Source organism: Lynx rufus, unplaced genomic scaffold, assembly GCF_022079265.1.
Source record: "Lynx rufus isolate CCGP_SWC_20201006 ecotype Redwood Valley unplaced genomic scaffold, mLynRuf1.p SCAF_4, whole genome shotgun sequence".
Lineage (NCBI taxonomy): Eukaryota > Metazoa > Chordata > Mammalia > Carnivora > Felidae > Lynx > Lynx rufus.
The window spans coordinates 65,540,684-65,566,279 of record NW_025814856.1 but is presented as its reverse complement, the minus strand read 5'-3'; the positions used below and the strand labels follow the sequence as shown (position 1 = coordinate 65,566,279).

The window sequence follows — 25,596 nt, the reverse complement described above, 5'->3', positions numbered from 1 at the left end:
CAACGCCCTTTCTGTAACATAAATCACTGGGGCTCCGGGGTATCCGGCCCCCTCACGCATGGGGCAACTGAGGCTACGAGGGACCAAAAGCATTTGGGGCCACGATCTGTGATCACACACTGAGAGGTGATAGGGGTGAATATAACAACGTGGCGTCCTGCCCTTGGGTCCAAAGAGCCAGTGAGCCAGTTAAGGACGAGAGAGAACAGCTTTGTCAGCAGCGTGGTTGGGAAGGGCCCAAGCCCCTCACGGGGCATAACCAGGCTGCCGGGGTCACTTGGGAACAAGAACGTCTTGCCCGGTTGAGGCAGCAGCCCGCAAAGGGAAGCCTGACAGAGCGGACGTGATGTGGAGGAGAGACACGGGGCGCACAGGGTGAGGCCACGTCACTGGGAGAAGGACAGAGGGTGAAGCTGATTGTCCGCTGAATAAAATCAAATATAAGATGTAAGGGCGACAGCCAGTGTTTGAGGTTTTACCCCAGAGGAGGGCAGTCAGTTATCCCCGGGGCTGGAGGAGACATGGGAGAGGGTCATGAGTTGAGGCCACATGAACACATGGGTCCAATGTTAAATTGCAATAGAGAATGTGCTTTCCGTGTCCTGAGCCGCTGGGGTCCTGGACGGAATGGTTGTCAAGGATTTTGGGGAGATTGCGTGAGTGTGGGAAAATCGCTCCTACCCCAAACCGGGGGTGCAGACCTTGATTTCACGAGCGTGTGGATTGGGTGACGGAGTTGGATGTGGAAGGATCTGCGTTTCAAGACAAAAATAGCCCCTGCCCGCTGTTTGAGGCACTGTGCCAGGGACGCTGTGACAAACCACCGCGCACCACAGAGACGTATTTCCTCCTCATTCTGGAGGTTGGAAACCAGAGACGGGGGCCCAGGCGGGCGGGTCTCTGCTGATGCCTCTCTACCTGGCATGCCGACGGCCGCCTTCTTTCTGTGTCGGCACTCGGTCTTTCCTCTGTGGGTCCGTGTCCTCTTCTTAGGGACACACTGGTCACGTTGGCTTAGGACCCAGGCATGTGACCTCATTTTAACCTCCTTGCCTCTGTCCCCATGTGGTCACATTCTGAGGTCCTGGGGGTCAGGGCTCCAGCAGGTGAATTGTGGGCTGGGGACACAATTCAGTCCGTGATGGTGCTCGCAAGAAATTACTAGATAAAACCATAAGGCTAACATTTAGGAATTTAAACCAGGTCAGCTTATTTTAAACCATATACTTAACTATGCCACCCACTTCCTGATCGGTTTATTTGATTCTTATCAAACTTGATGTTTTCTTTTGATCTCGCTATACCCAACCACCTGCTTGCTCTCTCTGTCTCTGTCTCTCTCTCTCTTTTTACTATAAAGAAGTTGCTCTCTCCTTTTGGTGGGGACGATGTTTAGCATTGCCCTGCTTGCAGAAGGCCCTTCCCACAGATGTCCTACCCCCACCGGGGGCTGCACTGTGGTGGTGCTGAGGGACCAGGGTCCGAGTTGGGGCAGTGCCATCCAAACCAAGAACAACAAGGAGGAGGAGAGGTCCTGATTGCATTGGAAAGCATTTGATTTTGAGCACCGTGGACCTCACACCAGAGGGCTGTTATCTCTGGGCTCTAGAGGTCTCAGCCGTGGGACAGAGTTTCCGGTAAATGAAATACAGCCAACGTGAAATGAGAAACTGAATAAAATCAAGTCCAGGCCAATGCAGCTTGAGGTCCAGCAGGCGAAGCGCTTGGGAAGAGAGAAGGCAGAGGTTCAGAGAAGCTTGGAAACAACAGGGAGCTGGAAGGCCGAGGGGGAATGTGTGAGTGAGATGCCTCCATGGACCCATTCATTCTCTGCCCGATTGTTGGACACGGAGAGCTCAGGGAAAGCCTATTGGGTGTCGTGGCATTTGACAAAGGGCCACGCGAGGTGACAGAATAAGCAGTGCGCGTACCTGCGCCGGGTGGGTGGTGAGGACCGGCAGTGCAAAGGCCCGGAGACAGATGCGTGCACCCCAGTGAACTCAGGTGAATGCCACTGAAGATCATTCAGGTGGTCGACGTGGATTTAAATTTGTTTTGAGTCTGCTCTCCACATGTAAAAGTTGGCGTTTTTACAGAAAGAGGCAGCTTTTTAATGTGTCACTAATTAATGAGAGCCCTTACAGCACCATTGCTGGGGCTGAGCGCTCGGTCCTGTGGCCAGCGTGACCTTGTGCGCAGGTGAGGCCAGGCTCTCGGAGCACGTGTACTTTAAAGATGATAGCTATACCGCAGCTAAACTAATGTAGGAATTGTTCTTCCTGATTTTACGGATGAGGCAACCGGGATTCTGCTTACGGACACACAACTCTCCTCCATGCCAGAGCCACAAATGTTTAAGAGACGGAGAGAGAAAGAGAATCCCAAGCAGGCTCCGTGTCGTCAGCACAGAGCCTCACGCGGAGCTCAAACTCACGAACTGTGAGATTGTGACCTGAGCCGAAATCCAGAGTCCAATGGTTAACCAACTGAGCCACCCAGGCGCCCCGCGATGAGGTGAGGTTTTAAAGACGGAGTAAAGATCGTCAGATGCAGAATCACGAGTCTCACAGGATGCCAATTAAGAACACACACAGGAAAGCGAACACACGTTTTACAAACACGCATCTAGATGACAGGTATTAGCATTGTTCCGGGTGGATACAGGGGAAACTGGAGAACGAGAGCTGTTCTTTGGGGCAGCTGAGGCAAAATCAGGCCCCGTTGTGTCTCCGTTCTTGTTCGGGCTGATCCCACTTTCCCTCTGACTACTGAAACTAGTCCTGGATTTTAGCCCAGGCATGGACAGCCCAAAGGCCAGACAGGAAGAGATGGACTGAAGCCACCCTCCCCTGTTTGTCTACCTGAGCTGTGGGTCCCGAGCACACTCCCCTGCCCCTCTCCCTGCTCCAAGGTGGGTGGTCCCTCTCCAAGGTGGGTGGCCCCTCTCCAAGATGGGTGGCCCCTCTCCAAGGTGGGTGGTCCCTCTCCAAGGTGGGTGGCCCCTCTCCAAGGTGGGTGGTCCCTCTCCAAGCTGGGTGGCCCCTCTCCAAGGTGGGTGGTCCCTCTCCAAGGTGGGTGGTCCCTCCCCAAGGTGGGTGGTCCCTTCCCAAGGTGGGTGGTCCCTCTCCAAGGTGGGTGGTCCCTCCCCAAGGTGGGTGGTCCCTTCCCAAGGTGGGTGGTCCCTCTCCAAGGTGGGTGGTCCCTCCCCAAGGTGGGTGGTCCCTTCCCAAGGTGGGTGGTCCCTCTCCAAGGTGGGTGGTCCCTCTCCAAGGTGGGTGGTCCCTTCCCAAGGTGGGTGGTCCCTTCCCAAGGTGGGTGGTCCCTCCCCAAGGTGGGTGGTTCTGCTCCAAGGTGGGTGGTCCCTCTCCAAGGTGGGTGGTCCCTCTCCAAGGTGAGTGGTCCCTCGTGCTCATGGGCAGTGTGGTGATGGGCATTGGGCAGACAGTGAAGGCTGAGAGCCTACTCAGAGCCTTCTGTGCACTGTCCTGAACATCCATGGACTCAAATACCTATGTTTGCTATTCTAAGAGGTTATTGCAATAAAATGAGGTATCAACACAACAGAATACAGGTAGCAAGACGCTCGTTAAAAACCAGATTTTGGAAGGGACAGGCATCTCTTTAGACCCCCAAGAGCTGAAAGGAAACAAATCATCCTAAACTGGGAATTTTTTTATAGACGTATTTAAATTTTTTGCTCATACAACAAGTAAGATATAAATGGATTTTTTTTTTGATTGCTCTCACTGGCTGTTTTGTACTTCTTAAAATCAGAAGAGTCTCTCTTTTGTTTAATGAAATTTTACCAGTGGTTAGTCTGTAATTTAAAGTAAATACATTGGTTATTTTCTCTAAATATTGAAATGGACAAGATAATTGGAGTTTCTAAAACCTGCACGTCATTATAAGCACAGTGAATACATTTCATAATGATTTCATTATTCTGTTCATAAGTTTTTTTATTATTCATTTGGTGTTTTGAATCTTTTATATGTAAATATAAGCCGTTCCACTCAGACCTTACTATCTCTTTAGCATCAGATTTTTCTCCAAAGAAAGCCTCAGATTCACCCAGGACATGTTTTAGTCTACCTTTAAAAAGAGGCTTGATGTCTTTTTGCGAATAAAAATTAAATTTTATCACAAATAGTTTCACAGCTTTTGCACACTTCTGTTACACTGGGTTTCTTGGGAAGATGGTCAATCACTGTAGTTATGTAACACTTGATTCTAGAACTTGCTTTATAAGTGCTAATGCACAGTTTTTCTATAGTTATGTAACACTTGATTCTAGAACTTGCTTTATAAGTGCTAATGCACAGTTTTTCTACGTATCTTTTTGGTTTCTTTGCACTTTGGTGCTGTGCCACGTCTTGAAAGTTTTCTTGGTCACCGACTGGCACCAGGACGTACCATGAGCCCTCATTCCGTGAGCCTTACGCGGTATTGTAGGCTTAGAAAAAGACAACGTAGACTCCCAAACAACACAGGAGCCCCTTCCCCCATCGCCCAGGACCCTCCCTCAGGAATATGTCTGGTGGCAGGGGGACAGTTTCTGTCCCATGAGGCCCATTCAGCGGGAGGTGACACGGCCACCTTCACAGGCCGGTTCTGTGTGTGCCCGCGTGTGTGCGTGTGCGTGTGTGCGCATGTGGGGGTGCAGGTGTGTGTGTGTGTGTGCTCTCACACATCTCTCTGTTTAAATAGCCTTCCTTTTTCTAAAAAAATTAAAAACATATTTTTAATGTATATTTATTTTTGAAAGAAAGAGAAAGAGAGGTGGGGGAGGGGCAGCGAGAGGGGGAGACATAGGATCGGAAGCAGGCTCTGGGCTCTGAGCTGTCAGCACAGAGCCAGATGCGGGACTCGAACTCAAGAACTTCTGAGATCGTCACCTGAGCAGAAGTCAGACACTCAACCGACTGAGCCACCCAGGTGCCCTTTAAAAATTTTTTTAAGTGTTTACTTATTTTGGAGAGAGAAAGCACAGAGGAGGGACAGAAAGAGAGGGAGACAGAGTTACCTAGAGCTAAAGTGGGCTTTGTGCTGACAGCAAGAGAGCCCAATACGGGGCTTGAACTCACGAACTGTGAGATCATGACCTGAGCTGAAACCAAAAGTTGGATGCTTAACTGACTGAGCCACTTGGGCACTCCAAACTTCCTTTTTTTTTTTTTTTTTCTTAAAGCAAGAAGCTCTTATTTATTTATTTTTATTTTATTTCATTTTAGAGAGAGGGAGAGAGCGCATGATCGGGGAGAGGGGCACAGGGAGAGAGAATCCCGAGCAGGCTCCACACTCAGCATAGAGCCTGAGGCAGGGCTGGATCTCAAAACCCTGGGATCATGACCTGAGCCGTAATCAAGAGTCGGACACTCAACTGACTGAGACACCCAGCCCTAAATAGCCTTCCTTTTGCAACACTGTCAAACGTCATGCCCAACGTTGCCTACGAATGTCCGCATTCAATGACCACATCAAGCATATGAATATGCTCCAGAATAAATAGAAAAATCCCCCAAATCTTACAGCTATTAAAGGCAATTATATACAGCTACTTTAATATAGCTATATTCGATATAGTTATTAAATTATTGTCAGAAGTTAAATTTCTCACACAACGGAAGCATCCAAATTCTCCTGAGAGCAAACTCTACCAAGCTGTGAAGGCATTTATCAGTCTGATCATAAATGTACCTCACAGGGGCGCCTGGGTGGCGCAGTCGGTTAAGCGTCCGACTTCAGCCAGGTCACGATCTCGCGGTCTGTGAGTTCGAGCCCCGCGTCGGGCTCTGGGCTGATGGCTCGGAGCCTGGAGCCTGTTTCCGATTCTGTGTCTCCCTCTCTCTCTGCCCCTCACCCGTTCATGCTCTGTCTCTCTCTGTCCCAAAAATAAATTAAAAAAAATAAAATAAAATAAAATAAATGTACCTCACAGAAAACAGTAAGGAGGACATACTCCCACTGTCATATCATAAGTTAGGCCATCTTGGATTCCAAAACCAGATGAGAGGCTGAGGGAACAAAAAAGGTATGGAGAAAGAAAAGAAAAGAAAACAAAAGAAAACAAAGAAAAACAAAGTTTGTTTCACTCACAAATTCCAATATGAAAATTTTGAAGTCAAATATTAGCATGTAGTGATGTTTAAGGAAAACGAGATAGTATATCATGACCAAATGTGTTTATTCCAGCTACTCTGGGGTGGTTCACAGCTATTAGAAGGTTTTGAAATGTCACGTGGCATGTAAAGAGTCAAGGAGGGAAGAGTCATCATTGTATTAGATGCAGAAAAAGCATCAGGTGAAATTCTACATCCCCACGAAACAGAAGTTTTAGTAAAATAGGAACAGAAGGGAACTTTCTCAATCTGATGAGAGATATCTACCAAAAATATTACAGGAAACCTATTCTTTTTTTTTAATGTTTATTTATTTATTTTGAGAGACAGAGAGGCAGGAGAGAGAGAGAAAGAAGCCCAAGCAGGTTCCACACTCAGAGCCCAATGTGGGGCTCGGCCTCACAGACCGTGAGATCATGACCGGAGCCAAAATCAAGAGTCAGACGCTTAACCGACTGAGCCACCCAGGCGCCCCCTGATGTGATTTATCTTTGAGCAACTTATTAGAAACCATTTAGAAACGTGCACCATTTAGAAATGTGCAAAACAACACCATAGGTTATGAAGGAATTTGTGCAGAGAATTCTGTAGAACTCTCTGGGAGTGGCGGACCCACATGCGGCCCCGTAGCCTCCTCCAAGGACGGCAAGGCGAGGGACCCACAGATTTAACAGTGCTCGGGTTTTGTGTCATACTCAGCGAGCTGCGGGTATTATTATTTACACTTTTTTGCATGGCTTTAACATGGCGCAAATGTTTTGATTAAAAACACACGGGCTCCGGGGTCATCGCTGGCCTCAGTGGGAAGGAGAATGTGATCTTCATTTACAAAGGACGGAGTTCTACCCCCTTCTCTCTCGCTGTCCCTCTTTAAGGCTACGCACAGAGCGTTCCCCGGTACAGAGAGACCAAAGGGAGCTGTGCCAGGGCTCCCTTGTATACTGCCCAGAATGTACTAGAATTCCTAGATGCCCGTGCATAAGGTCAGGCGCAATCCATTTTCTCACACAGGTCAAAGGCCAAGCCAGCCCCTGACAGCTTATTATTGCTTACTGACATAGTCTGCCTTCTAACTCTTTGAAGAAATAACACTTCAATTACTTTTCCTGAGTACATCTGGGCTCTTGGTCCTTCCTCGTTGTGGCTGAGTCACATCCCGACGTGCTATTTCATGCTTTCTGGTTTTCTCTCACACGGACTCGTCCACACGGTATTTGCTTTCAAGCCCAAGCTACTGTCAGACGGACGTTTCTTCCCCGGTTTGCCCTAAGGATGGTCCATTTGCCATAAAATTGCTTTGAGACGGTGTCCATGCTGCCAGATGAGGCAGAGAGGCGATTATCGTCAGGCTCAGACCTCAAACCCCAGCCCAGAGGAGAGTGGTGACCTGGGTTATCCGGGACCATCATTTGTACCGAATCTGAGGGTGGTTCGTGGTAGGAACGCCTCACCTCTGGCCCCTGTTCATCCCGCACACGCTGGTGATGCCTGCCAGTGGCCCGATGCCAAGCCTGGACCGACAGAGGGGACAAATGTTCCCCTGTTGGGTTTTGCTTCCTGATGCCAGTTCACCAGCTCTCTGGACACCAACTGGGCGTCCCGTAATGGGACTCCATTCTGACGCTAACCATCTGGAGTCCCCACAGACCCCACAGGTAGAGGGGCTCGGTCCCACAAGGTCCAAAGGTCCCCGCCCTTCTGTCCAGCTTGCTGTAAAGTTGGGGGTTCCCGCGAACCCCCTGCTCCTTCAGATTTGATAATTTGCTAATAGCTTTGAGCGCTCAGAAAGTCGCGCGACTTACATTTGCTGATTTGTCACAAAGGAAACGAGCGAGCAGCCAGAGGGAAGGGATGTGCAGGACAAGGTATGGGTGTGGGTAGAGGACACAGAGCCTCCCTGTCCTCCCCGGCTGTGGCTCCGTCCTAGCACATTGATGTATCACCAACCCCGTCCTTCACCGCGTAGGTATGGTTGATTGCATCGTTGGTCATTGGTGGTTAACTCAGTCTCAAGTCCCTCCCTCGCCTGTGACCCCCCCCCCCCCACCCCAGAGACTGGGGGTAGGGCTCAGAGTTCCAGCCTCAAATCTCCTTGGTTTCCCTGGCAACCGGCCCCCAGGGGGCCCTGAAGCTCCCCAGGGGCAGGGGGAGGACAGTCACCTGTCCTCTCCTTGGCTTACCAAAGCCATTCTTCACCCTCCAAGAGATTCCAAGGGTTTTAAGAGTTGTGTGCCAGGAACCAGGGATGGAAAGCAAAGATTTATTTTTTATGATGCCGCCCCCTCAGGTGCTGGGGTCCTGTGGGTGTCGGGCACCCAGGTGAGGGATGCGCTGGCAGAGCGGGGTCCCAGGGAAGCGTCCCAAAGCGGGTGTGCCTGTGCTGAGCCTGCTGGAAGAGGGACCAGGAGGGAGGGGCTGTGGGGGGCTTGTCCCAGTGGCTTCCTCATTAAGCCCCACCCTGTGTTCTGTCAAACCAGGGTGAAAAAGAGGACAGACCTAATCGGAGCCTTTAAGCTGGACCCTGTCTACTTAAAGCACAGCCATCAGGACTCAGGTACTCTGCGGGGGGGGGGGGGGTCCCTGCTTTCTCAGTGTTCTGGTTTTGTTTTCAGAGTGCCCTTTCTGCCAGGAGCCAGAGAGGAAGGTTCCAGTCCACAGAGACCAGACCATGGGAGCTGCCTCCCCAGGAGGGTGGTGGGGGGTGGGGAGGGCTGCCCGGTGCCCCCCCCCCCACTCCAGAACTGCTCAGTGCAGGAGCCGGGGAGGGCAACCACACAGCCAGGGGGCACAGCTTTCCATGTGGGGTGGACACCTCCTGGGTAGAATCCTTAAAAAGAATGATTGCCCTCGTGTCTGAGAACGTATGTCTGCTTATACCCATACCACCATGGGGGAAGAGACTTTAGGGGGACGGGGTGGGGAGGTGCTGGGGGTTCAGGGAGTGAAGGGAAAACCGGATGACTCCCGGGCAGGGTCCACACGGCCGTGTGCCTCTCATCTGTTGGACTTGCAGACCTGCCCTCTGTGCGGGACATGAGCCACCTCTGTGCCTACGGAGTCCGGCGGGGAAGCCTGGGCAGGTAGCTCTCCGAGGCCACAGTGGGGCTCAGACACAGATGCTGGAGGGATTCCTCCAGGGCCTCCTCGTGCAATAACCTGTCATGAAACACAATTCCTAGAAAACACAAAACAGCCCCTTCATTTTCATTAGAGAGAGAGAGAGAGAGAGAGAGAGAGAGAGAGAATCCCAGGCAGGCTCTATGTTCAGAGCAGAGCCCAATGCAAGGCTCGATCCCACGGCCCTGGGATCATGACCTGAGCTGAAATCGAGAGTCGGACACTCAACCGGCTGAGCCACCCAGGTGCCCCTCTCTGAGATTCTTGTCAAAGAAATAAGAGTTGCATATTGAGAAGAATGATCCCAGCAATACAAAAGTTGTTTGGTTTTTTAGTGCAGGGAATAAAAATTTTCCAAATGTAAATAATACTTATAGCTGGATGGTATAATGTCTTGTGAATTTTCCTAATTTCCTCTACATTTTTGCAGTTTAAAAAAAAATTTTTTTTGAACATTTATTTATTCTTGAGAGACAAAGAGAGACAGAGCACGAGCCGGGGAGGGGCAGAGAGAGAGGGAGACACAGAATCGGAAGCAGGCTCCAGGCTCTGAGCTGTCAGTACAGAGCCCGAGGCGGGCTCGAACTTACAAACTCGAACTCATGACCTGAGCTGAAGTCGGACGCTTAACCAACAAGATACGCAGGCGCCCCTACATTTCTGTAGTTTTAAAAACATACGTAGAACTACTACTTTTAAATGTCAGTGTTCTCAGGTCTAGTACAAACACTCACCCCATTGCTATTTACAGTTTCTACATACCTGCTCCGTTTTGCTCAGGACCTAAAAAGCCCTAAAATTAAAAAAATAAAGTCTAGTTTTTAAAGAATTGAATCGGCATGAAACAGTGTGAAATAATGAACCAACTGCCAAGCTCTTATATTTAAAAATATGTATTTCATGTTCGGATCATGAAAATCTTTGCAATCATGACAGTTAAAAAGCAAAATGTTGCCCTTAAACCATGAAGTGATCCTTGGAATGACTTTACGCCAAGGGCATCTGAGGAAAGCTTATTACTCTAGACGTACAATAAATTATTTTATTCCGCTTTTATAGAAAGGCTCTTTCCTATTGAAATATTGGCTATGGCTGTTAGAGATGAAAAATATTAGTTATTTGGATTCTTTCCCTAAAAAAACAAACAAAAAACAAAAAAAACCCACAAAAACCTCTCTAAGTCAACCAAAACAGTGTCCCGTTTTGCATTTAGCAAGTAGAGCACCAAAAATCAGCTTTAAGCTCTTGTGGCCAGTGGATGTAAGGGCTTATTTAATCTGCGTGGGTTCAGCTCTAATGTTGCTAAGCCCTCTGCTCCTTGAAATGAAACCTTCTTTAGAGTTTTTTTACGGTCCTTTCAGTTCAGTAAAGAAATCTCCTCTTTATTTAACGATTAAAAAAACCACTCATGACTGCCCCGTGGCCCCCTGCTCAGCTCACAGGACCACAGTGGCCCGCTGTCCCCCCTGGGGGTCATTAGGATGCCTCCCTCTCATCACTGGGTTCAGGATGAGAGGTCTTCCCGGGTCTCTGCATGGAGGCAGATGCCCTCCTGTCCCTTCACCCTGTGGCTCCTTCAGGGCACATGACTCTCGCCATACAGCCACCTCGCTCACTGGTTTGTGACTGTTGTCCCTCCGCCTCCCCTGGAACCTCAGATCCAAGTGTCCTGCTGCTGGAACACAGCTGGACCAAGGGGGAGGTGGCCAGCAGTGACAGTGGGACAGCAATGTGAGAGTGGTTGCCTTTCTAGTACATCACCACGTTTCATTCCTGTGTTTATGAGTTTGTCTCACTGGGCGCCTGCCAGCTACGGGTTGACACTGACTTTGAACTAGGACCAAACCATGTGGGATGGTTTATATACAAAACAGACAATCCTGTCACAATGCAGGTGACGGGGAAAAGTGGCCGCACCTGTTACACAGACTTTTCAGACAAACTCTTCCATTATAGAAACTGTACATTTGGGAACTAGAAGCATAAAGCGGGGGGAGCCAGAAAGTCCCCATGACCCCACCCCCCCCCAGTGCAGATGCTATTGTCATGTGGTGTTATTTCTTGCCAGTCTCATGTGGGTTTTATTGTGCCATTTGCAAATTTAGAGGTTGCTCACCCCCTATGTAGCCTCTGTAGCCGTAAAGACTGAGCAGGCACATAAAACTTATTATTTGTTTTGGGGGGGTGCCTGGGTGAGTCAGTCGATTAAGCATCTGACTTCGGCTCAGGTCATGATCTCGCCGTCTGTGGGTTCGAGCCCCGCGTCGGGCTCTGTGCTGCCAGCCCCGAGCCTGGAGACCCCTTCGGATTCTGTCTCCCTCTCTCTCTGCCCCTCCCCCACTGGCACTGTCTCTCTCTCTCTCTCTCCCTCTCTCTCTCTCTCTTTCTCTCAAAAATAAACATTAAAAAAATTTAAAGTTATTATCTGTTTTTTATTAATAATTAATAAATTAATTTTTATTAATAAATTATTTATTTATAAATAAATCATAATATAATATATATTTATATAATTATAATTATAATTTTTATAATTTATATAATTATATAATTTATATGATTATAATTATAATATAATATAAATAAATAACAATAAATTAATTATCTATTAATAAATTAATAAATTAATTATTAACAAATTAATAATTAATAATAAAGTTATTATTGCTATTTTGGGGAGAGCACAATCAGGGGAGGCAGAAAGAGGGGGACAGAAGATTCCAAGTAGGCTCTGTGCGCTGACAGGCTGCCCGCACAGAGCCCGACGTGGGGCTCGAACTAACAAACCTCGAGATCATGACCTGAGCTGAAGGTGGATATTCAACCGACTGAGCCCCCCAGGTGCCCCAAAGAGCTCAGTTTTTAATTGTATTTCACTGGAATGACATTTGAATGGCCACGCGTGGCTGGTGGCTATGGGGATGGCACCATGACATAAACTAAAAGGGAGGGACATTCATCTCCATTCACGACGTCATCTGGCGTCATCTGGTTCTTAACAGACTCTTACTGAGTGCTCCTTGTGCGCCACATATATTTTGGGTGCTGTTATGTTATGTCTGCTGGTGTCTATGCCTCCCTGTCAGGCCACTTCCGGTGACCCTGCTGTTGATGTTTGACAACCCCATTTCACATGGTGCAGAGAGTGGTGGCTGGGAGTTGACCTGGGCTGTGTGACCTTGGGCTTTCATCACAGGGTCCCTCCTAAGATTAGGGGGTGGGACCTGGCACAGTGGCCCTGAATGTTCTCCCATCTCTACCATCTTATGACCCTAAATAAGAAAACGCCTGGAGGGCTCAGTCGGGTAAGCATCTGACTTCAGCTCAGGTCACGATCTCACGGTTCGTGGGTTCGAGCCCTGCGTCGGGCTCTGTGCTGACAGCTCGGAGCCTGGAGCCTGCTTCGGATCCTGCGTCTCCCTCTCTTTCTGCCCCTCCCCTGCTCACACTCTGTCTTTATCTCTCTCTCTCAAAACTAAATAAACATTTGAAAAAAAAAAAAAGAACAGAAAAGAAAATGCCTACTGTCTCCAGATGATAGTCAAAAAATCAATAAGTGGCGACTTTAGATTTCCTTGTAAGTATAGTGTAGACCCGTCTACACAGCGGGTGAAGAGCCAGCTGTGACAGGGGGTGTGCATTGCATCAGACTCCGAGCCGTCAGCACAGAGCCCGGCACGGGGCTCGAACTCACGAACCGCGAGATCGTGACCTGAGCCGAAGTCGGATGCTTAACCGAGGGAGCCACCCAGGCATCCCTTAACAATCCATTTTTTGTAACCACTATGAAGCCATTTGAATCCAGGATAACGACATTGATCGAATGTACACTCAGGTATCTGCTCCATGCCAGACTCTGTACTAAGATCCGAGAATACAGACATGAACACTCATCAAAAGTTTGATTCCTTTTTTTTAAGTTTATTGATTTTGAGAGAGAGAGAGAGAGAGAGAGAGAGAGAGAGGATCCCAGGCCAAGCAGCTTCACACTGTCCTCACAGAGCCCGATGTGGAGGCTTGATCTCACAAACCATGAGATCATGACCTGAGCCAAGATCAAGAGTCGGACGCTTAACCGACTGAGCCACCCAGGCGCCCTAAAAGTTAGATTCTTGTCTGATATCCTACTCACTCTGTATATCACAAATTCACCTTCCTGCGCATGAATGAGTGCACAAGGAAGGCTTCACGTGCTCCGAATGCCGTTACCAGAAGATAGCTCGGGTTTTGTGCTTCTGTAACCATAGAAAGTGAAGCCAATGGGAATCCAGTTGTAATCCGGCATTTCCAATTTGTCCTGGGAACCCCGCTCTCTTGGAAAGCCCCTTGGATCTGGTACCTTGGGAAGTGCCCCCCAAACACCCAGCCTCCTGCCTTCTGCTGGTGCAGGAGGTGAGGGACGGGACACAGGAAGTTTACCTTGAAGGTGAGAAGGAATAGATGTGAAATCGACCAGTGTGTCTGATGGCTTCTCTTTTCTATTTCTTTCTCTTTTCCAGGGCTTATCACCGACTATCGGGTAAGTGGGAGATTTGACGCGCTGAGTCCAGGGCTCAGGTGATCGGAAGTGTGAACACAGAGAGGGGCCTGTCATGGGCTGTAACTCCCGCTGCCCTCCTGTTCCGCTCAGGCTCAGAGTCACCCTAGAGGACACCTTCTAGCTGGGTCCTAAGGCAGGCCACAGACAGCTGTGCTGAGCCCACCGACTCCGGGTCTCGGATCAGGAGGAAATGATCTTGCCTGCGCCCCTCGGAAGGAGGCAGAAACTTCTGCCCCCAGAATCCTCTGTAAGAACAGGTGTTATCCTTAGACCACACGGCCCGTCCATTCCGCACGGCTGCCATGTGCCTGGGGCGCACACTCTCCCCTTAGGGCAGTGGGAGATCAGAGTCAGAGACCACAGCGGTGCTCGGATGGCCCTCTTTGTCAGCCGGGAGCTACGCACGGCTCTGGCAGCTTCTCAGAGATGAGTGAGGCCCCATGCCTCCCTCCCGGACCCCCAGGCTACCGAGAGAGACAGGGGCACAGATGGCCGCACACGAGGGGATAACCGTTCTGCACACCGCTGTGAACTGCCGTGCTGAGACAGATTTGGAACACGCCGCTCCTTGCTGCTGGCTGTTTCCGGCCCGAGGGAACACGTTCCAGCTGGTCAGCTAGGGCCCCGCTAGCTTCATTTAGACTCTCCTTGTGCTGTTTATGAGAACCAAGTCCCAGGCATCATATGCCGGCAGCCTATGAACTGTAGGTCGTGTGCGGGCAGCTTCGGGTTGGTCCACCTGCTGTTTGGGAAGGACTGGATCCAGGCAGGCGTGCGGCACTGTGGCAGCCCACCCTCGTGGCCATCCGCCCTGGCTTGCGAGGTCATCTTGGATAACCGCGCTTTATGTCCTGCTGTGCGCGCCCGCGGAGAGAGCCAGGGGGCAGGCGCGTAGTGTATTCTCCGCAGGCATCTCGTGGTCCGTGAATAAGCAGATGAAATTCGTGGAGGAGCAAATTGGAAGGATGGGGAAATTATTCTGGAGCGGAGAGTCCTCTAAAAACTGATGCGCATAAGTGAGTCCTTAGAAAAACAGCGCCACAAAGTAGGAGAGGTCAAGTGGGGGCAGATGCAGGGCATTCCCACCAGGAAAGAATACGCAGGTCGGTGGGAGCCTCAGCAGGGGAGCCTGTGTCTGGGCCCTGGCTGTGCAAAGGGCCTGGGGCACCAGTCTTGCCCTATGAGTGTTGTTCCTTCCATCCACTCCTCACAAGTACGTGTCACCCGCCTCCCACCCTGACCCCCTTCCCTGTGCCACAGCCCTAGAGAGCCCCTGACCGTATTTTCTGGCAGTTTTACTGCTCTCTTAGCTAGAATGTAGGGATATCTTTCCTTTTTGATGCACATATAGGTACTTCTGGAGCTCTTTTATGGTTTCTTCCTTTAGAGTAAAGTCTGGGCAAATGCCCTGGGGCCCGGGCTGTTCTTGACGAGGGAGTGCTGGGCTCAGCAGATGAAAAAATATATATATATATCACAGACATCATCATCATTTTGTTCAAAGATGATGGAAACTTCAACCTGAGGTGGTCATGGCCTCCAGGCTGCAGAGGAGGCCCCCCCTCCGGGGATTCTAGGCCCCTGACCAGGCCAGTCTGGGAAGTGTAGGGTGAAAGGCATGAGCAGCCCCTGGCAGGATGGTCAGCCCTCAAGGGATGGGGGCACAAGGGCAGACTCAGCACCAGGAGGAGGGAGTGGGAACACCTTGGCAAAGGGGGTTTTACACCATGTCTGCTTGTGAATGACCAAAGAGGGAACTGTAGCAGCATTTACCTACCATTTATTTACCTGGTCTTAGGCAAAGTGGGCATCATTATACCCATTTCACAGATGTGGAAACAAGAGGTTCGAGGTCAAAGAATTTGCTGAACCTAATTTAAAGAGAGCCAAGAGCCTGGGTCAAAAGCCCACTCACTGAGCCTCACAGCCCCCATGCTATCTGAGTGAGGAAAATACATCTTCTGGTCCATTTCGGTTGGTTATCAAGAATGGGATGACACACAGGACAGCCTGGAGATAAGGTTTTAAAATTTTCAGTTGTGGAGGGAAAAGTACCCAGAAATAGCTCCTTTGGTGTCCAAGAAACCTCGAGTAGTGACTGACTTCTACATGCAGAATCATTTTAGGTGGCCCGTGTATGTGGATTTTCCTCCTGACTAAGTACAGTGGTCAACAATATTCCATAAAGCCTTATGACATGTCCTGTCACCTCTGAACTTACAGGCTGGGTGCAAAGGGAATTTCTCTTCCGGGGGACGTCTACCCCGGTCCTGCCCCAGGCTCAGGACAGGTGGTGACAGCATTCTAGGGACACGTTTGAATCAGCGCTCGATTAAACTGTGCGCATTTTTACTCCAGGACCGCAGAAATTAAGTTAGGTCCCAAGCCATTCCTCCCGGTGTAAAGGTTAACTAAGCCGTTCATGATTCGTTAGTGAGGCTATTCCTCCGAGTGTTAGACCTCAGTCCCGTCTTGATCTCCAGGACGTTCGCTGACAACGGTGGGGAATGATTTTGGAATGCAGCGTCTGTGGTGAACAATGGGAAGAAAGCACTGCCCATCACTAGTTAGGGGGGGTGGTAGGCTTTCTGACTTTCCAGAAAGGCCAGTGAGTTCGGTTTTCCCCCAACAACCTGCAGACGTGCTGTCCCTTAGGGTGGATCTGTGTCCGCGGGGGCCATCCGGGCTCTGGGGCATCGCACGTGGCCCCCTAGCCTCTCCACGCCTGCTGTCCTCCCGTAAGATGAAGACATGAGCCCCGGCTTCATAGGCGTGAGGGTGATGGGGTGAAATGCTGCGTGAACCTGCTGGGCACAGTGCCTGGTGGACACAGGGTGACACCGGGTCCGATGCCTCTGAGTGTCAGTAGCGGGCCCCTGTTTCTCTTTGCAACTTGAGGGGCTTCCGTGAAGCCCTTGCTGGGACCCCCTGGTGATGCATTTGCCCTTCAGAAGCGGCGTGGCCTGGGCATGCTCAGCACGAAGGTTCAAACCCACCCGCACGCTGTACTACAGAGGGAGCAGGGCCCGGACTGCCCCACTGTGCCCATCACGGATGCGCTAGGGGAGGGTCCGGGCTGTGCCCTCTGCCCCACTGCAGTCCTCCGCAAGCCCTGCCCTGCAGGGAAGGTCCAGGGAACAGAGAGGGAGCCTGAAGTGCCCTCAGCATCTTCTCTGTAGGTGATAGAACCTGACCATTTGAAAAGTCACATTGAAGTGCCCGTTTTATGGTCCCAGAAGGCCCCCTTGCGCTCCCTCCCTTCTGGGTCCTTTCTTGCTGGCTTTCGTGCATTTGCAGCCATTGGGGGGCCCCCACAGCTGGTGGAGTGCCAGCCGGCTGACAGATTGAGGAAAAACTAGAGAAAGCTTATTGGAGGACCGGCATGTCGGGGTTGTATTTTCTAGTGACCGTCTTGCGGGTCATTCTGTGGCAGTGGGGGGCGGGGGAGGAAGAGAACCCCTATTGTTCTAGAAAAGGGTGCCGGAACAGCACAGGGAACACGCTGAGCCGAAGGGGTGGGTTTCGGCCTTCTCCTGCCCGCAGTTGCAGACGCCCGTGCCCCCACTGGCTGGTGAGCTCCATCCGTGCGCAACCTGCACGCATCTGCTCCGAGAACACAGTGCCTTCCCAGGAAGCAGGCTGGTCCGTCCTCGTCTGTCTCGGGGCTCTGCAAAGAGAGCCTCCAGCCGTGGGCTTTGCTCAGTCCGCATGGTGGCCGGACGGGGAGGGGAGGCCTCCAGGGAATCAGCTGTCTCCAAGAGAAACAGGTGCCCCAGGAGCCAGAGGAAAACCAGCTCGCGGTACCTTCCTCCCTGACGCAGCGTTTTCTGTTCTGTTTCAGCACTGGCAGTTGCCGCTGGGCCGAAGGTTTCGCTCTCTGAAGATGTGGTTTGTTTTTAGGATGTACGGCGTCAAGGGACTGCAGGCTTACATCCGCAAGGTGACTGTGCTTTCAGTACTTAGCTGGGGAATGTTAGGCAGGCCTTGGACACTAGACATGGAGGAAGATGGCTTAATAAGCAAATACATGATAAAGGTTCATTTGCGTTACTGAGGGTTGGCCATTCACAGGATGGTCAGTGCGTGATTATGGACCTTCTGGACGCTTCCATGAAGACCACAGGCCGTCAGGTCCAGGGGACTGCAAAGTGAGTACACCACACGGCCGGGACTGTGGCCACACCTCACCTGCAGCAGGTGCAATGACAGCAGGGCAGTCATGAGAACACAGTACGTTTCCCTCCGAACACTGCCAGCACGGCAGAACCTTGGAGCTTCTGGAAACAGATAGTCTCCAGCCTAGGGTTTCTCAGTGTGTCCCCGACCAGCAGCACATGCATGGCCTTGTACTCTCGGGTGGGTCCCGGCAACCTGTGTTGCTATAAGTGAACCAGGCCGCCGTGATGAGCTCTACAATGTGAGAACAACTGGTCTACTTCAAGCCCCATCACCCTGCCATTTTTTTTTTTAAAGCAGTTGAAGAAACTGAGGCCAGAGTATGTGCTGGGACTCCCCCAAGGCCCACCCACTTAGCTGGCTGCAGAGAGCTGCCGATTCCCAGCTGGTCCCTCCCATGCTGGCGTCCTTCCTCAGCCAAGATGGCACCATCTTGCTGGACAGAGGACCTTGGGCTTCATGGGAGCAGGGATGCCTGTGGTCTCTGACTAGTGACCGTGACAGTTTGGGTCCTGGTGCCTCAGCTTAGTCTGTGGTGCAGCTGTGGGCAGCACACAGTGGCTCCAGGCTCTTCCTGTGTGCGGGGCACATGGCCTATGGAATACCACACGGTGGCATCTGTCTACCTTATGTGGCCCGTGGGGGCCCGTGGGAGCTGGTAGTCACCAGGAGGATCTGTGAGGTAGGGAACTAGGAAAGGAGTGTTTGCGTGTGAGTTTATGGGTGCAAGATCCCCTTCCCCATGTGAGAACATGCTCTCAAATATAATAAGGATTCAACTTTGACAAAAATCAAGTGGTCTTTGTCACCATAGCTTAAGGCTCTGGGGCCCTTGGGTGTAATTAAGCTGCTTCCTGTAAAAACACTCCATGCCTCTTATATTTGTGGGTCTGTTTCTGGGTTCTCTGTTCTGTTCCACTGATCTGTGTGTCTGTTTTGTACCAATACCATACTGTCTTGATGATTACAGCTTTGTAATACAAGCTAAAGTCTGGGATTGTGATGCCTCCCGCTTTGGTTTTCTTTTCCAACATTGCTTTGGTCATTCGGGGACTTTTCTGGTTCCGTACAAACCTTAGGATTGTTTGTTCTAGCTCTGTGAAGAATGCTGGTGCAATTTTGATTGGGATTGCATCGAATACGTAGAGTGCTTTGGGTAGTATCAGCATTTTAACAATATTTCTTCTTCCAATCCATGAGCATGGAATGTTTTCCCATCTCTTTGTGCCTTCTTCAATGTCCTTCATAAGCTTTCTATAGTTTTCAGAGTACAGGTCTTTTACATCTTTGGCTGGGAATTTCCTAGGTTATTTTATGGTTTTTGATGCAATTGTACCTGGGATCGATTCTCCGATGTCTCTGTTGCTTCATTATTGGCGTATAGCAATGCAACCGATTTCTCTATGTTGATTTCATATCCTGTGACTTTGCTGAATTCATCTATCAGTTCTAGCAGCTTTTTGGCGGAGTCTTTAGGATTTTTCACGTAGAGTATCATGTCATCTGCGAAGAGTGAAAGTTTGACTCCTTCTTTGCCAATGTGGATGCCTTTTATTTCATTTTGTTGTCTGACTGCCGATGCTTGGACTTCAAACACTGTGTTAAACAACAGTGGTGAGAGTGGACATCCCTGTCGTGCTCCTGATCTCAGGGGGAAAGCTCTCAGTTTTTTCCCATTGAGGATATTAGTTGTGGGTCTTTCATACATGATTTTTATGATGTCAGGGTATGTTGCTTCTATCTCGACTTTCTTGAGGGTTTTCATTAGGAAAGGAGGCTGTATTTTGTCAAAAGCCTTTTCTGCATCTATTCACAGGATCCTATGGTTTCATCCTTTCTTCTATTCATGTGATGGACACACTGATTGATTAGTGAATACTGAGCCAGGCTTGCAGCCCAGAAATGAATCCCAAACTAAGGGTTGATCGGGGCGGGGAAAATGGATGATGGACATTAAGAAGGGCCCCTGTAGGCATGAGCATTGGGTGTTATGTGTAAGTGATGAATTACTGGGTTCTATTCCTGAAGCCAAGACTATGCTGCATGTTAACTAAGTTGAGAATAGAAAGAAAGGAAGAAAGAAAGAAGACAAAAACACAACAACAACAACAACAAAAAACAAAAAACACTCCATGCCTCACCCTGAGAGGGCTCCCATCCAGCCTGACAGGAAGGGACCAGGATGGTCAAAGCCTGTCCCCAGGCAGGTGGACCAGGGAGGGAAACAGCACCTGCCAGCACGAAGTCTTTGGTGCCCTCTAGTGGCACCATATTTATTAAGGGACGGAGCCACACAGTCCGATGAGACTTCCTTCCCAACAACACTCCCCAGCGGGGCTTCTGCTCAGAGTTCCCCCCCACCCCCCGCCCCCAACCCCGGCCCCCAGCACCTACTTGAGAGCACCGAGCACCTAGCACTGAGCACCGAGCCGGGCGTCTGGGTGTGGAATGAGCAACACGCACGCAGACCGTGGCGAGCTTGTTCTCCGTTCACATACTATACGAATCCCCTTTTGCGCTCCACGAACCCCTACAAGTCAAATAAGATGGTGAATGCAGAGAGAGGGAGGCATTTATCGAACGTGACGGGAACTGTCATTCTCTTCTCTTGGTGGCAAGCGCTGTTGGATAACAGCACTGCAGAACCGAAGCTTTGGTGACGGGCAGCTGTGTATGTCACTGTCACACCCTCGGTTTCCTTATCTGTAAAGTGGGCATAACCGTGGCAGTGCCTACCCCATGGGCTGCATGGGGACAGTAGGATGGCGGGGACCTTGGCGCTCAGCACAGGGCTTCTCAGTAGTGGCTAGCTACCTTGCCTTTACCAGAATGTTCAAATAAGATTTGAGATTATAACTGATTGTTCTGGTGAGATTAAAACAGTCCCCTGAACAAAAGACAATGGCAGTGTCTTTCTGAAGACACTCATCCTTCCCTCCTGGTAAACGGGATTTTTTTCCTAACCGGCTGGTGTGGAGGAACGTACGTGCTCGAAGAAAATGGTTGAGAGCATGTGAATGAATTATGCATGGGCCGTCTAATGAGGTTTTCTAGGTGGTTAAGTCCTGAGCTGAGTGGTGTTGGGAAACTCAGATGCCCTTCCCTTTCCAGCACGTCCAGCTGGCCCACGAGTTTGAACATCTGCTGCACCAGGACCCTCGCTTTGAAATCTGTGCGGAGGTCACTCTGGGGCTGGTCTGTTTTCGGCTCAAGGTACGTTTGTCTCCTTTAGTCTCCTTCATGGTCCATGACGGTGACCGGCGAGAGAGTATCGTTCATTGCCTCCGAGCACAAGACCGGCAGTTGAGCTCCCCAGAAACCACGGAACTCAGCACGCATTTTCCAGTCTTTGCTGTTTGCCCCTCCAGGCCCTGCCCCAGCCTGACTGCCCGCTGGGCCCCGAGCACTCTTCTCCAGGAGCCGTCTTCTGCCGTTCCTCGAGCAGACTGAGGCTTCTCGCTTGTGTAGACCCTTGGCCCTGGAGTGCCCTCCCCTTTCTCCATGCATGTATCTCCACCACCGGGGAATGCTCTGGGCGCTGGCCCGTGTACACACTCACTGATGCGAGTGTCGTCCCCTGACCGGCTCCAGCCGCAGCCCAGACCTGCAGACTCTGCACCTTAACCAGCCCCTGCGGGCTGCTGGGTGCACACAGGGGTATAAGTTCTGGGTACTCTGCCGCCTGACGACGAGTGCGTTCACCGTGGGAGGGGGAGCTTCCCCGGAGCGCGGCGGGCACCAGCCATTGAGGCTGGGAATCGTGACCACATTTCTCAAAAGGCCCGGAAAGGTGCGGGATGGGCAGATGCCTTATTAGTCTAGCTCATGACCGAGGCTGGATGGGGGCCTCACACTGACAGCTCTCAAGCTGGCCATGCATTCCAGAACCTACTTTTCCCACAGGCCTCCTTGTTCACAACCACGGAGGCCATCGGGAGAAGCAGGGGTGGGCCCGGCTGCACCGTCCACGTGCTGTAATCACCAGGTGGCCCTCTGCTCACCATATCCTCCCCTCTGCTTCTCAGAGCTTCTGGGTGGCTATGAGAACCAGAGAGAAAGCTTGGACTCTACACAGTTAGTGGGGTGCTGGGGTTCTGGTGCAGGGCTTGGCGACGGGGCCATGCACTCTGTGCAGAGTGCAAAGTGGGGAGACCCTACGGGGCACCTGGGAGGTTCAGTTGGTTGAGCGTCCGACTTCGGCTCAGGTCACGATCTCGTGGTTCCTGAGTTCAAGCCCCGCATCGGGGCTCGCTGCTGTCAGCACAGAGCCTGCTTCAGATCCTCTGTCCCTCGCTCTCTGCCCCTCCCCCACTGATGCTCTCCCAAAAATAAATAACTTTTTTTTAATTAAGAAAATAAAAACAAAGTGGAGAGACCCTAGAGAAAGTGTGCAGAGGGCAGAGGGGCACACACATGCCGGGTGGACACAGGGGAAATCTCAGAGCACGGGTGTCCCAGCCGCAGGGTCCCCCAGATTGGCCTCGGGTCACGGTTCCGGAGGCACTGGTGTTGACAGTGTGTTTTGCCGTGTTCACCACGGACAGACGTTTTGTTCTGTTTTGACTGCCAGTGTTCTGGCAGGACTTTCACTTTTTAACTTTCATGGTTTTATTGAGATGCAACCCACACACCACACACTTTGTCCGTTTAAAGCACAGTGAGGGAGTTAGGGGCCCAGCCCCCCACAAAATGGAAAATCCACTTCTGAATTCCCCAAAACTTAACTGCTAACAGCCTACTATTGCCCAGAAGCCTTACTGATAACACAGTCGATTATCACATATTCTGTATGTTCTGTGTATTACACACAGTGTACTTACAAGAAAGTAAGCTAGAGGACAGAAAATGTTATTTTTATCTTTAAAAAACTTTTTTTTAGAGAGAGGGCGAATTGGGCAGATGCAGAGCGGGAGGGAGAGAGAGAGAATTCCAAGCAGGCTCCGAGCTGTCAGCATAGAGACTGATGTGGGGCTCGATCCCACCAACCTTGAGATGTGACTTGAGCTGAAATCAAGAGTCGGATGCTTGGGGAGGCTGGGTGGCTCAGTCGGTTAAATGTCCGACTTGGGCTCAGGTCATGATCTCACGGTTCACGAGTTCGAGCCCCACATCGGGCTCTGTGCTGACAGCTCAGAGCCTGGAATCTGCTTCAGATTCTGTGTCTCCCTCTCGCTCTCTGCCCCTCCCCCGGTCATACTCTGCCTCTTTCTCAAAAATAAATAAAACATTAAGAAAATTAAAAAAAAAAAAAAAAAGAGTAGGACGCTTAATGGCCTGAGCCACCCAGGCAGCCCAGACAATGCTATTAACAAAATCATAAGAAAGAGAAAATACATTCCTAGGGCTGTGCTGGATTCATAGAAAAAGTTCCACCCATAAGCGGACCCGAGCAGCTCAAACTGGAGCGGTGGGAGGGTCAGATGAACACACGATGAGGATTTCAGCAGAAGCCAGGGTCACAGCCACTGCCAGGATCTCAGATCCTCGTCCTCCCCAGAGTGGTGTCCCCAACGCCATCCTTCAGTGCCACCCATCTGCTTTCGGGCTCTACGGCTGGTCCAACACGCGCATTCCCACAAGTGGAATTGCCAGCTGGGGGCATCTCAGCCTGACCCAGGTCCCCGACAGGCGCCACCTGCGGTGGCCCCGCCCCTTGCGCACGCGCAGCACAGGGAACACCCCCTCCCTGTTCCGGAAGCCCAGGGCGCTTTGCAGCCCTTAGAGGTTTCTTCCTGAGCACACTTGCTTGCTGTCTCCATTCCAGGGATCCTGGTTCTTCTCCGGGAAGTATCTTGTTCGGGCTTGTGGTTCATTTCTCTATCTCCATGCCTACCACCTGGTCCTTCCTTTCTTCTCTCTGTCCCGTTCTTCTCCGGTCTGGATTTCGTGTTCTCTTCATCATCGACGGCTTCAGCGCACATAGTATGACTTTCTTTAACGCCCAGCACATAAACTGTAGCTACTGCGTCCTTGGTTTTCCGTCCTTCACCCCAGTTCATCTCAACCACTCCTGCTCATTCGGTGTCCTCACTCAGCCCGTTTTTCTTCTCCTTATTCTCTTTCTTCCTCTCCGTCCTCCCTTCTCCCTCCCCACCACCCTCCTTCTCCTCCTCACTCCCCCTCTTCCTCCTCCCCTCCCCCTCCCCTTGATGGCCCTCCCCCTCTTCCTGCTTTTCTCCTCCCTCTCCCTACTCCTGTAAAGTGGCACAGAGCAGTGTCGCCTAATGCTGGCCTTGCGCGGTGCTCAGCTGAAGTCCGAGTCCTCGGGGACCTGAGCACGCCCCCCCCCCCCCTCCGTCTCTGCAGGGTTCCAACAAGCTGAATGAAGCTCTTCTGGAAAGAATAAACGGCACCAAAAAAATCCACTTGGTTCCATGTCACCTGAGGGACAAGTTCGTGCTTCGTTTTGCCATCTGCTCCCGCACCGTGGAATCTGCACACGTGCGGCTGGCCTGGGAGCACATCAGCCAGCTGGCCAGCGACCTGCTGGGTGCAGAGAAGGAATAGAAGCCCGGCCCCAGGTAAGCTGCCCTCCCGGCCCCGCCACGCAGCGCTGCTGGGCCTGGATTTCCTCCAAGGCGAGAAGGGGCAGGACCCTTGCGCTGCGAGGATTCCTTAGGGACCTTGACCCATTCTTCCGACTTTGCATTCTTTTACATGTGACAATCAGTCCCGCACCTGTCGTTTGCCCTCGGAGTTCACGAGGCAGCTTACTAGCATAACAAGCTTCTATATTAAACTGGCAGACTGCGGATAAATAAAGATGAAAGAGAACATTACAAAGGGAATTTGACACGACCGAGGATTTATGTTTCGCTCTCTCTCTTTGTCCTTGTTGCCCCATTACCCATATATCACAACCCACGGAGGATGTGACACAGTTTTACCTTGTTCGCTTTTTTTTTAATGTTTGTTTTTTATTTTTAAGAGAGAGAGCATGAGCAGGAGAGGGACAGAGAGAGAGAGAGAGAGGGAGACACAGAATCCGAAGCAACTCCAGGCTCGGAGCTGTCAGCACAGAGCCCGATGCGGGGCTCGAACACACGAACCGTGAGAGCATGACCTGAGCCGAAGTCAGATGCGGAGGGGGCATAACTGCTGTTCCACAAAAGGAAACCATATCAGGCAAACACTCCTGATTAACCTTTCCACAGCCCTGTGTTTGCACAAATCTCATCAGGATGTAGCATAGCAGGATTCTGTTCCCATGTGCCCACAACAACACAGAGAGAGGCTGTCACCCTAAAAAATTAGCAGAAGCAAAGTCGCATTTCTGACAGAAGTCACAATTACTGTGAAGTCATATGTTATCAATCCAAAAGGTACAAATGAGATTATTTTTTTTTTTTTTAATATAGGACACAATAGGGGCACCCGAGTGGCTCAGTCGGTTAAGTGTCTGACTTTGGCTCAGGTTGTCATATCACAGTTGGTGAGTTCGAGCCCCACGTCGGGCTCTGTGCTGACAGCTCAGAGCCTGGAACCTGCTTCGGATTCTGTGTCTCCCTGTCTCTCTGCCCCTCCCCCGCTGGTGCTCTTTCTCTCTTTCAAAAATAAATAAACATTAAAAATATATACATATAGGACACAATAGTGACTCATAACACATGGAATTTTGGGGGCCAGGTTAATTAGAGCCATGAA

The 25,596-nt window shown here is 50.8% G+C and overlaps 1 protein-coding gene across 5 annotated transcripts in view; it reads left to right on the top strand.

Moving 5' to 3' along the window:
* Window positions 1–24,459, top strand: part of DDC (dopa decarboxylase) — a 61,987-nt gene extending 37,528 nt beyond the window's left edge. For all 5 annotated transcript variants that reach the window (XM_047096750.1, XM_047096748.1, XM_047096751.1 and 2 more), the window contains 5 exons: window positions 8,597–8,673; window positions 13,736–13,755; window positions 17,618–17,716; window positions 21,064–21,165; window positions 24,259–24,459. In XM_047096750.1, the coding sequence (XP_046952706.1) occupies window positions 8,597–8,673; window positions 13,736–13,755; window positions 17,618–17,716; window positions 21,064–21,165; window positions 24,259–24,459 (499 nt within the window). The remainder of the gene's footprint in view (window positions 1–8,596; window positions 8,674–13,735; window positions 13,756–17,617; window positions 17,717–21,063; window positions 21,166–24,258) is intronic.
* The last annotated feature ends 1,137 nt before the right edge of the window (window positions 24,460–25,596 follow it).